The sequence below is a fragment of the Rhinatrema bivittatum genome, chromosome 2, assembly GCF_901001135.1.
Source record: "Rhinatrema bivittatum chromosome 2, aRhiBiv1.1, whole genome shotgun sequence".
In the NCBI taxonomy this organism is placed as follows: Eukaryota; Metazoa; Chordata; class Amphibia; order Gymnophiona; family Rhinatrematidae; genus Rhinatrema; species Rhinatrema bivittatum.
This window is the reverse complement of record NC_042616.1, coordinates 412,476,668-412,489,707: the sequence shown is the minus strand read 5'-3', so window position 1 is coordinate 412,489,707 and position 13,040 is coordinate 412,476,668. Positions and strand designations below refer to the sequence as shown.

The 13,040-nt window shown below is 42.8% G+C and overlaps 1 protein-coding gene across 1 annotated transcript in view; it reads right to left on the bottom strand.

The window, feature by feature from the left end:
* The window catches only part of GCAT (glycine C-acetyltransferase), a 48,027-nt gene extending 36,731 nt beyond the window's left edge, over nt 1-11,296 (bottom strand). Inside the window, exon 1 of the mRNA XM_029590119.1 lies at nt 11,046-11,296. Within this exon, the coding sequence (XP_029445979.1) occupies nt 11,046-11,247 (202 nt within the window). The 5' untranslated portion in view covers nt 11,248-11,296. The remainder of the gene's footprint in view (nt 1-11,045) is intronic.
* Between the last annotated feature and the right edge of the window lie 1,744 nt (nt 11,297-13,040).

The window sequence follows — 13,040 nt, the reverse complement described above, 5'->3', positions numbered from 1 at the left end:
ATCACCCCGGAGCCCTTTTAAAAAAAAAAAAAATGGGGGTTACATTAGCCATCCTCCAATTTTCAGGTAGCATAGCTAATCTGAATGAGTAGTTAAAAGATTACTAGTAATAGGTCTGCAATGTCATTTTTTTAGTTCTTTCAGAACTTTGGGTATTTAACCATCTGGTCCTGGTGATTTGCTACTCTTTAGTTTGTTGATTTCCTCTCTTTCTGTTCACTGTGATTTGATTCAGTTCCTCCGAATCATCACCCTTGAGTGTTTCTGGTATAGGTATCTCCCAACACCCTCCTGAGTAAAGACCAAAGCAAAATATTAAATTTAGTTTTTCAGTTATGGCCTTTTTTTCTTTGAGCGCCCTTTTTACCCCTCAGGTTCAACTGACTTCCTTATAGGCTTCTTGCTTTGAATATACTTGAAAATGTTTTTAATGTTTTTATTTTGAGTTTTTGCCTCTCTGGCAAGCTTATTTCAAATTCTCTTTTGGCCTGCCTTATTAATGCTTTCCATCTAACTTGCCAGTGCTTATGCTCTTCCCTATTTTCTTCACTTGGATTCACCTTCCAGCTTTTGACAGATGTGCTTTTGGCTTTAATAGCTTCTTTAACTTCACCATTTAATCATGCTGGCAGTCATTTGGTCTTCTTTCTACCTTTCTTGACGCACAGAATAAATATAGTCTGGGCCACCAAGATGGTGTTTTTAAAAATCATTCACACCACAGGCAAACTCTGAACCTTTGCAATCACTCCTTTTACTTTTTTTTCTAAATTTCCTCATTTTATCACATTTTCCCTTTTTATTTTTTTTAATTAGATATTTTTAATTGGATGAAAATACAATGCAAATACATCATCCAACTCAAACATACATCTGTTTATCCCATAATTCCCTACCCCACCCCTCCCCGATCCCAGGAAAATCTAAGCAAAACAGCACATACAAAAATAATGTAAAAAACTGTCATGCAGAGTAATAGATATACATCCTTGTCCTGAGCACCTATATCAAATGATAAAACATTGTACAGAACCCTTGAAAGAAAAATTCACCTGTAGGGCTCCCACAGCCTACTAATTCAAGTGCCATGATATAGGTGGAGAAATATGACCAAGGATAAAACAATGGCTGAGAGTTCTATAGTTTTAAGCAACTATTCCCTGGGACTTCCTCCAGTTAACAAAAGGGACCCCAAATTTTCTCAAAGGGTGCTAATCTATTATGATGTAAGGCAGTAAGGTGGGCCAAATGATAATAAGTAGACAGTCTGCATAATACCAACTGAAAGGAGGGAACATCTGTTTGCTTTCAAAATTTGGCCAATTCACAGCAAGCTGCAATAAACACCTGTTGACAGAACCGCTGCCGTGATTTAACAATGCCCACTACTGTATGTTAAGCAAAATGTACCAGGCGTCATAAACATCTCTCACTCTCAAAAGATTGAATACCCAATCGGTGATTTGCTTCCAATACGGCATAACCACCTTACAGTGCCACCAAATATGTATAACAGTTCCGTATAACCACAATTTCTCCAGCTGATATCAACATCAAGGGATATATACGGTGAAACAAAAATTTATAACAATTCTCCTGTAAAGTAGCAGAGATAGAGCATTTACCGGCACAACTATAAGTGGAGTCCCATTCTTCTGTTCTCAAAGCCTCCCAAGTTCAATTCCCACGCTTTTAAATGCTTGAATGGGTCAGTTTTGCGGTCATTGAGAAGACAAACTTTTGATAACAGACCTCTTAACTTATCTACCTGATCACAGTAGGTCCCAAACATTGATTTACTCTGTCTCAAGGTAGAAACTCTCCTTTGAGATGGTATAAAATGCCAAATTTGAGCATAGGCCACGAAATCCACCCACTCCCTATGATAGATGTCAGCAATAGCACCATGGAGCATGAGTGCGTTTTGAGATAACAGATGATCTAAACAGGAGATACCATGTCTTTTCCAAGGTTCAAATGTTTTGGATTGCAAACACATTGGAAAGGTCATATTATGTAAAAGATGGGAAAGAAAAAAATAAAAGCAATTACAAATCAGTTTTGATTTCCATTGAGACCGTACTCACAAAGTAGTACATAAGACAAAAGAGAAACAATTCAAAGGACGCCATGTGTACCTCAGCTGCCATGGAAGGGTGGATAAAGGCATCGCCCCCACCAACGCTTGTTCAAGCAAAACCCACTGTTTCATAGAATGCATCCTATGAATATCCAGAAGTGCTCGAGTTGGGATGCAGCAAAGTACCAAGCCAGGTTGGAAACCCCCTAACCAGAGGTTGAAACAAAATCATCCGGGAGACCCTTGGAGGGTGTCACCTCCAAATAAAATCAAAGATCTGGCAAGAGCGTAAAATAGCAGCAGAGATGAAAATCGAAAGAGTTAAGAACAAGTATAGAAAACTAGGAAGGATATTCATCTTAATAATGGCTATACAACCCAACCAAGAAAAATTCTCTGTTTCCCTTCTCTAAATTCTTATCTACGGCCTTCACTAGTAGGACATAATTCAAAGTAAATAAGTCTATTACAGAAGGACCTGAGTGAACACCCAGATATTTAAGAGAATGCTTGGCCCATCGGAAAGGAAACTCCTGTTTAAGAATATTAATATGAGGCTCTGTAAGAATGATATTTAGAATATCAGATCTATCAAAGTTATCATTAAAACCAGAGACTGCACTGAACTGACCCAATTCAGTCATCACACCCGTTAGCAAATAAGGGTCAGTTGGGTGTAACCTGCACAGAGTGGCAGTTACTACCTTGGGAAGCTTGCTGGGCAGACTATTTGGGTCTTTTTCTGCCGTCTTTACTATAAAACATCATCAGCAAATAGAGGCAGCTTAAAATGTAAGTCACCCAAATGGACTCCCATGATCTTAACTGATAATCGCACTCTGGTAGTAAGGGGCTCTAAGAAGAAAGCAAACAGTAGTAGAGACAGAGGGCATCCCTGCCTTGTTCCTCGTCCAATCCCAAAGTTATCCCCATAACCTCCATTAACTTTAACTCGAGTTTTTGATGTTTCATACAATTTCCCAATCCATTGAAGAAAAAAAGGCCCAAAGTGCATCTTTTCCAGAGACTTAAATAGAAAGGACCAATGCACTAAATTGTCAATATGAGAGTACGACACATGAGGAGAAGAGAAAAAGGTATAGGTACAAGAAGTAGGGCACCTCTGCCTCTATATATCCACAAAACTCCATTGAGCCATCAGGGCTGACAATGTTTTCCTTGTCCCTTGCAAATACAGAGGCCTGGTGCAAGTTATCCTGAATTGGATTTCTAGTTAAATTAAAATCCTCACCAAGAATTAAGAGTCCCTGTGAATGAGAAAGAAATATTCTGTCTAAGGCTTTCAAAAAAGAACCTTGATCAGAATTAGGAACATATAAGTTGACTATCATAAGGAGATCCCGACTTACTCGAATTTTTACCAAAAGAGATCGCTCATAGGGATCAAGAAGCTGAAAAAGCATCTCATGAGCGAAATGGCAAGAAAAAAGTATGCCCATCCCAGTATGTTTGGCTCCCTTGATACTTGCCGCTAAAAACTTATGTGGATAATCCTTAAGGTAAAGAACTTGTTCATGCCTTTTCTGTAGATGTGTTTCCTGCAGCAATACAATAGGGGGCTTTTGATAAGTTAACTCCTGAGCCAAAAGCCGACTTCCTAAAAGTATTAAGGCTCTTGACATTAAGAGAAAATATCCAGGTTGACATAATTAAGTATATAACAGAAAATCCCTACATATAGGATAGCGTTCAGGTTACTGAAAAAAAGGATGACAAACCATCTCAGTAAAGTCGGTATAAAGAGAACAATTATCATAGAACACTCCCCCACAAATTCTCCAGTACCCAAAAAAATGATCTGCCTTACCCCTTTGGCAGATCCCTCTTTTCCTTGGAGACATAAGTAGTAAACTAAGATGGGCTCCCAACAAACCTTCGCCGATTGAACAAATTATGTCACGAGAAAAGAAAAATAAGAAATTTCCATCACACAGACAGAAAATGGTAGCACAGAAAAACATTATGAAGTTAGAACAACCAGAGCCTCAAAAATAAAACTGAAGCAGTTATTAATGAAGCTAGGGGTTAAACATCTAGAAACCCAAAGGGGTTAATTGCATTAGGCCTGATCAGATAAAGCCTAACAAGAGCCCTCCAACTGTTGGTGTAGCCTCCTGCCTCCCTTTCCTGCCCGATGCCATCTTGGGTGTGTGTCCATCTTTGGTGCGCTGGGCACCATTTTAGGCACTGCAAAATTGACCAGTGTATTGGCTTCTTGAAAAGCCTCCACAGCCTCAGATACAGTTTTCACATGATACGAAGTACCTTTAAGCGAGAACTGCAGACCAAAAGGAAAAGTCCAGTGATTTCTGCTTCATCTGACCATCCTTTGACCCTCTCCTCGTCTAGACCTCAGCCTTGCTTGCCACTGCTTCCAGCCTGCCGCCAGTCCTGAACCCAGCTTGCATAAAGACGCCTATTCAGCCTTTGTCCTGGACGTGGTTCATTCAGGCTTCGGCCTGCTCTTGCTCGGGTGCCCTCTGTCAGACTGTGTTCCTATTGGCGCCCGGGTCTCCGGGACTCCGCCTCGTCCAGTACAGACTGTTACCTACACTAGTTGCTGCCTCTGGGCTGACCTTGATCCACCCATCGATGACTACTGACTAAGTCCAGCCGGCCCCGGCACCCAAAGGCTCAACCTGTCAGCCCTCTCTGCCTGCCAATGGTGGGGACCTGTAGGATCCTTCCTACGGGTAGCGTCAACCCCACCTCGGCCCAAGGGTCCACCTCCAGCGCAAAAGTAGTTTTCCTTAATGTCCTCCCTTCGGCGATTATGTCAAATTTGATTATATTATGATATTTATTGCCAAGCAGCTCCACCACTTATTTCTCACACCAGATCCTGCATTGCATAGATCTAGAGTAGTTCCCTTCTTGTTGGTTCCAGGACCACAAGCCCTAAGAAGCAGTCATTTATAGCATCTAGAAACTTTACCTCCCTAGCATGTTCTGATGAGACATTTATCCAATCAATATTATGGTAATTGAAATCTCCTAATTATTACTGTGTTGTCTAATCTGTTAGCTTTCCTAATTTCTGTTAGCATTTCACCATTTGTCTTGTCATCCTGGCCAGGCAGATGGTAGTATACCCCCACTCCTATACTGTTCCCTGTCACACACAGAATTTCTATCCATAGAGATTCCATAGTTGTTGTTCCTGCAGGACTTTTATCCTGCAGGACTTTTATCCTGACCCTATGCCAGGATTGGGGAAAACTACAGCCCATGGGCCAAATCCAGTCCATTACAACTTTTTTTTTACAGCCCACCTTCCTCTATCATGAGCTCTATTAGATTGGGCCACTGATGCTCTGAGGGAGCAGAGGGCAGGCGGTGTGATGTGCCACAGAAGACTGGCAGCATTGTGAAGAATACTATCTCTGCAGCGCAGAAGTGACGCAAGAGTGACAGGATGGCAGCCTAAAGAGGAGTCAGATTGATGCGAAAACATGAGGTAGCCAGAGCAGGAGAGCTAGCAGAGCCAGGAGGAAGATGGAGCCTGAGGTGAAAGGAGCAGCGGGAGAGAGAAAAAGTCATCACTGACTCTCACAGTCCCATCAGGTGCATGAGCTGTCTATTGGTGCAGAGCAGGAGTTTCTATCCCAGTTAGACACAGAAAGAGCTGTGTGTTGTGTGCTGGTGAAGGCCTGCTCTTAAAGAGACCATACCAGAGGTAAGTGGAACTCCACTGAAGATTCTCCCTGCCCTGTTCCTCTCAAATTTGAAAAATACCTGAGACTAGGGCACAAGAACTCCATGACTACTGACTTGACAGCATATCTCAACCATGTACATTTTAGGCTCAAGGAGCTTGAAGGCACCCCACTCCTCCAACTGGAGCTGCTATAAGGGGACCCCTGTCGGCAACCCTCCTCCCCTCTACAGATCCTGGTGCCAGTAAGAACCAAAAATGTGGCCATGTCTAAGAAACGTTTGCTCACCTCTGCCTTAGGCCATCCTTAACATATAGTACACTATCCCTCCACGAATTTGACCTGGCCTATCATTTCAATATAAATTGTATCCTGGTATCAGTGTCCCACCGATTATCCTCCTTTCACAGGTCTCTGAGATGTCAATTATATCTGCCTGTTCATTCCGTATACATTCTCCCATAAGAACATAAGATTTGCCACACTGGGCCAATCCAGGTCACAAGTACCTGGCAGGATCCCAAGGGATAGATAGATTCCAGGGGTAAATAGTGCATTTCTGCAACTTCACCTTAATAATGGTGTATGGACTTTTACCTTCAGGACCTTTCGAAACATTTTTAAAATACAGCTACACCACTGTCAATGAATTCCAGATCTTAATTATACGTTGAGTAAAACAATATTTTCTCTTATTAGTTTTAAATGCACCACCTAGTAACTTCATTTTGTATCCCCTGGTGTTTGTACTTTTTGAAAGAGTAAAGAACCGATTAACATTTACTTGTTCCACTCATTATTTTATAAACCTCTATCATATCCCCCCTCAGCCGTCTCTTCTCCAAGCTGAACAGCCCTAACCTCGTTAGCCTTTCCCCATAGGGGAGTTGTTCCATCTCCTTTATCATTTTGGTCGCTCTTCTCTGAACTTTTTCTAATTCTGCTATATCTTTTTTGAGATGTGGAGACCAGGACTGCACACAGTACTCAAGATAAGGTTGTACCATATAGAGTGATAGTCTGACATTATGATATTTCCTGTTTTATTCTCCTTTCCTAATAATCCCTAGCATTCTATTTGCTTTCTTGGCTGCTGCTGCACACTGAGCAGAAGATTTCAATGTATTATATCAATGATGACACCTAGATCCTTTTTCTGAGTGGTGACTCCTAATGTGGAACCTTGCATTATGTAGCTATAATTTGGGTCACTCTTTCCTAAGTAGATCACTTTCAACTTGTCCACATTAAATTTCATTTGCCATTTGCTTGCCCAGTCTCCCAGTTTTGCAAGGACCTCTTGCAATTTCTCACAATTCTCTTGTGTTTTAATTTTGAATACTTTTGTGCCATCAACAAATTTGATCACCTCACTCATTGTTCCCATCTTATATCTTAGCCTGTTTTTATCCAAAAAACAGATGAAACTAAACAAAGAAATGAAATTAAAAAAAAAGTAACACAAAACAAAAACATGCTCAGTGCATCCCCCAACCCTCTTATTGCAGGGGTAAGCCAGTCACCCTAAAAAGGAGCTTGCAACTGAACCAAACTTTGCAGGCCTGAGGAACACAAGATGGAAGTCCGGCCATGTGATGGCCCCTGCAGTTTTAATGAGAATGCCTGCGAGAATTACGCTAAGGAGAAGCTGCTATTGTTCTTCATATTGTGCAATCTGTCTTCACCTTACCAGAAGGAGGAGTTGCAATTACCAAAAGTCCTGCCGGCAGTCCCCAGTCCCAAGGTTACTCTGTTGCTGAAATGAGACATGGAGTAGGGCCAGTAGAAGTACTAGGGCTGCCACATCCTGAGCTTGCCGTCCTCTGGGCGGTTGCCTAGTCCTTCCACTGGCCCTGCTAACTGGGAGGGAACATAAATGTTTACATTCCATGAAACCGACTGGGACCTGTCTAAAAGGAAAGATGGGAATCACTGAGCAATGCTGCCTCAAACACCAGAATCATCTAACCTAGTGAGTAAACTTTCATGATCTATTGTGTCGAAAGCAGCAGTCAAATCTAACAAAAATTTGGAGACCCACATCCTCGGGACCTGCAGACCCAGGCCGCTGGGCCCTGATTCCAAACCCCCCCCCCAACACCTGGGCAGCCTGAGTCCAGGATACCCAGACCCTCTAATCTACTCCCCAGTATTCCCTCCAATACATCCCCCCCACCCCACCGCCTACTAAGCTCATCCACCAGCTTATTTCCCCAATGGCCCCTCAAAGGAATTCTTCAGTTGAAGAAAACAAAGGGGATTCAGGGGGCTAGACATGCTGTCACAAAGTTAGTCCAGAAACATGCTATTGTATCTATTGCCGCCTTGGCCTATGGTGGGAAAAGTGCTGAGGAGGATCACAGGTCCCTGGGGTCAGGCCGCTCAGATTGGATCAGGGAAAGGGTCTTCTGCACCAAGGGCTGGTAACCATGGAGGAGCTAGCATAGTTGTTGTCCTACAGCATGGATAGTGAAAGGAAGAAACTCAACAAAAGTAGTTACTCAAGCCAGGTAATATCATTAACATACATTACAATTTGGAAGATCTTTGAAGGATGGTGTAGACCGAGGAAGGTGCAGCCACAGAAGGCTCAGTTAGCCACAAAACTGAATAACCCTGCCAAATAATCTCCAGGACCCTTCTGTCGTGGTAATGTGGATCCACTCCATGTAAAACTGTGCCAAAACAGACGCCGACTGGTGGAAAAGAGATGTGAACTATTGCAGCCTCATTTTGCACTTCAGTTCCGTGCGGCACCCTCGGCTCTTATTTTTTTGCTCTCCCAAAAGGAGTGGGCTGATATCTCCAGCCTAGCTTTCTGAGGGGTGACATATCTCCCGGGTCTATACTGCCTATCCTCCCGATACTGAACACCAGAGCCTCTCACCCCTCCTCTGATTCTGCCTTCTGGTTAGTCTCAAGAGGCCTGAACGCCTCTAGATCCTTTTCCTGTTTTTTTGAGCGCTTCCTCAAACAACAACAACTTCCCTCTGAAGGGCAGCCTACACAGACAGACTTTGGAAGCAGAATCTGCTGCCCAGTTCCTCAGATGTATCATCAACCCAGCTGACACCGCTATCGCTACTTCTTTGGTCAATTTTCTCAGCAAGTCATGCAATTTGTCCGCTAAGGCAGCCATCCCTGATTCTAGCTTAGTCTGTGTCCAGTCGCAGATGATGGACCCTCCAGATCAATGTTCTAGCCACATACCCCCTCCCCAGACTGTCACCCTGTAGGGACAAACTGGCAATTTCATAAAATCTTTTCAGAGTCATTTCAGTCTTCCTAACGTAGGGGGGCTTTCAAGGCTGTGCCCCCTTCCTCCCGGATTGTCATCTTTCATTTAAATGCAGCCACTAGTGTATCCACCTTTGGCATACAAAACACATGGTCCACGTCTGCCCGTTGGATTGGATAAAATACCCCCCCCCCCCGACCCCCATTGCAATAGCATTCCTCCTTACTAGTCATGGCTCCAGATATCTCCTCTCTCCTTCAGCATCAGCCTACTGAGTCTCCTGCACTCTGCAGCACTGCACTTCTACTTTTGTGGGAGGCCAGGGAACCTGCTGGAAGGTGTTGCTGGTGGGAATGGCCTGCTTCAAATGCTGCACTGGTGGTACCAAGCAGCAGGTGCTCTGGCTGCTTGGTGGGAGGGAGAGGTGGGACTTGAAACAGCAGATCAACCAAGAGGTGATTACAGATTGACTAGATTCTTTGGACCTATTACTTTGACTGGGTGACCAGCGTTAGAGCAGGCCCCCCTCCCCCCTTTTCAAATGCAGTATCCAGGGCAGGTCTGTGACTTGGTGCTCTTGCCCAAAGTCCTGGTTCAGTCACTGAGTCGGGCCTTTCCTACGCTGGGTTAGCAAGGGCTGCGAAAAGAGGGAGTCATGAGCATTGCTCAAGGGTGACATTTAGTGGCCAGGTTCTGGACCCATGATTGCAGGGCTCCAAAAGGGTTCTTTTTTGTTTTAACATTTTTAATAACAGACATTTTTGACTAAAGTAATAAAGGACTGTAGACAAATGATCATATCTGCAGTTAAGCTTATTAAAAAAAAACAAAAAACCCACCTCTTGTTTTTTTTGCTGTATATAAAGCAGCAAATTAGATTTATTCTCACATAAAAAGTTTCAAACAGTGGCCAATTCAGGTTACAAATACCTGGCAAGTACCCAAACATTAAACAGATCCCATGATACTGATGATGGTAATAAGCTGTGGCTATTCCTCAAATCAGCTTGATTAATAGTTTATAGACATCTGCTCCAGGTACTTAGCCAAACCTTTTTTAAACCCAGCTACGGTAACTGCCTTAACCACATCCTCTGTAAAAGAATTCCAGAGCTTAATTGTGTGTTGAGTGAAAAGGAATTTTCTCTGATATGTTTTAAATGTGCTACTTGCTAACTTCAGGGAGTGCCCCCTAATATTTGTATTATCTGAAAGAGTAAATAACCAATTCCTCTCATGATTTTATAGACCTCTATCATATCCCCCTCAGTTGTATCTTCTCCACTTTTTCTGCTGTTTCATTCTGACCTAAGGCCATCCTGATTTTTAACATCTTTCTTGTTTGTCATTATTTACAGTTTCGTCTCCTTTGGCTTCCTCCCTGATAAACTGAACACATCTTCCCCTGGTTATTTTGCCTTTCTTATGCCTGCTCTGCCCATGAACGGTCAACCGCAGTCCAGCTAAGCTCCTTGCTACTGCCAACACGGCAGCAATGTACAACCTCGGACTTTCTCAGATCAGAGTGAGGCTCTGCTCCACTGTCTGGTCACAAATATGCAAATAGCTGGGAATGCCTGCGACTGCCGCGAACAGCAGTGCCACAAAGACGCCTCAAGAAAAATAAAAGAAAGAAAAATCACCGCTCAACAAAAAGCTGAGAAATACCATCATTTTAAACAGTACTCTACAGACTGGATTGCATGAGCCGCAACACGTGCAAAGAGGAGATGGCATCCCTTTCAGATCAGTCAAGTTAGTCCAATAAAAAGGTTTCATCTACTTGTTTGTAGACCCTTAATTCTACATGCCCAAGTGGACTAATACAGCAACCACAATTCTTTGCTTAAGATCAGCCTAGAGAAAGATTTTTTTTCTTACCACAGAATTTACAGTCAGGTTGCCAGGTGGCCCAAAGTCGTTAAATTCATATCCTATCCTACGACTGTTCTCCTTTGCTTGAGAAACAGGAAGAACGAACGCGGCAAAAAACCCAAACCCGAGAAACCCAGTCGCATCGCACGAGCAGAACTGAAGCTGCACGATCTACCTTCCTTTCTGCCTTCCACCTGGATGTGTGGCCCTTGCTTGGAAGTGATGATTCTCTCACTCTTCCACGTCCCAGCCCCCTTGATGCTCTCCAGCTCCCCATCCAAGATGTGTCTGAGCTGAGACAGGACAGACAGATGCCTGCGGCTAGGGCTGATCTTCCCCAAGGAGAAGGGGAATCTCAGGACTTTCCTGCACCACATGCTGCACTCCTCTCCCCTCACCCAGCCCCGCCTCCAGCGGCCGCGTGACGTTAAGCCCTCACGCTCCCAGAACGCGTTCAGAGGTGTGGCGGGAGCCAACCAATCAGGAGTCGGCCAACATCACCTGCCCTCAAATACCAATCAGCGGCTGAGTTCATTTAAAGGGGCAGAGGGAGGGGCACGATCAGCAGTAGGATCCCAACGTAGCTGATTCCGAGTGGAATTTTAGCACACGCCTCTGTATCGCAAGGCGAAAGGAAAAAAAGCTAAATTGGATGCCTTTTAAGAAACGGGCAAGGAATAACTGTCAGCTAAGCTACTGGACCCCCCTCCCCCCCCATGTGATTCAGGATCAGTTTCGGTGTTTGTGTCTCAGAATCTCACTACAAACTAGTATTCTGGGGCTTGTAGTTCTACTTTTTGAAAACGAGATAACTAGGACTAAAAGCTGCAGAAGCTATAAGCCTAAGACTTGGTAAAAACAAAATAAAAATAACAGGCGATCTGTACTCTGTCGCTAGATGTAGAACCTTGGACAAACAAGTGCATGATCACTGCAAGAAGTTCAGTTTAGTTCTACTATTCTGTATTGTTAACCACAAAACAAAAAACTTCAACAAAAGAAACCCAAACAAAAGACTACATTAGGAAAATTGGTACATACGTCTGCCAGCCACACTATAATTTACAAGAAAGCAGCACACCAGTTGAAAGACTCGGATCAGATGAAAACAAAAAGTCTGAGACATTAAGGTAGATGAAGAAAACAGGCTTCACCATAACTGTTAGCATGTAGATAGTATGAAAAACATGGCGTGGTCATATTGCAGGAACCTGATTAGGCAAAGACTCAATTACACATTGCCCTACAGGCTTCAAAGAGCGCTTAATTCCTTTTACAAGAAAGGAAAAAAAAGAAAAGAAAAGAAAAAAAGACAGGAACTCGAGAAGGGGAGGGCTCCTACACATATTAAAAAAAAAGAAAAAGAAAAGGGAAACATTTGTGGGTTAAAATATCAGACGATGTCACAAGATACATACCTCTTTGCTCTCTACATATCTCTCCCCAATTCAGTTTTTTACCCTGAATATTTTACAGCCATTCAATCTGAAACTGCTACTTTACAAACAAAATATAAAATCAACATATCTGGGGACCTAAATGCACGCACAGGAAACGAATTAGGCTTTATTTCCAACCAGGGGAACAAACACATATTTACTTTAGTATATCACGAAAACAAAAGAACAACTCTGACAGCAGTAATTAACACAAATTGAAAGAGGCTTCTTAATTTATGTAAACTTCTACAACTACACATCTTGAATGGCTGAGTAATGTGAAAGTGCCTGGCTAGATTTACTTTTTACTCAATATGGGGATAAGATGTCATTGACCTGGACATCAAAGAGATTAATGCTTTGACTGTCAGATCCCCATCTTCCCTATCCGACCATATCATACACATAAAAAATACCAGTACAGAATGCCCCCACCTCAAAATCTTCATAGACTCCTACAAAGAATATATGGGGACACCAAAGTAATGTAAATTATCAGACATCCTTAGAAAAGCCAGCAATAAAACCACATATTAACACTTTCCTGACTAACAACTACAGTCACACCCAACAGGACACAGATCAAGCAGTTATAGATATAAATGCAATTTTCCACAGAATAAAACAAAAAAAAAAATCAATATATACAGAAAAAATTGTCTGAAATAGAGGAGGCTACAGATATTCCATTGTGGGACATATGGAAGTGACAAATCCAAAATCAAACTAAA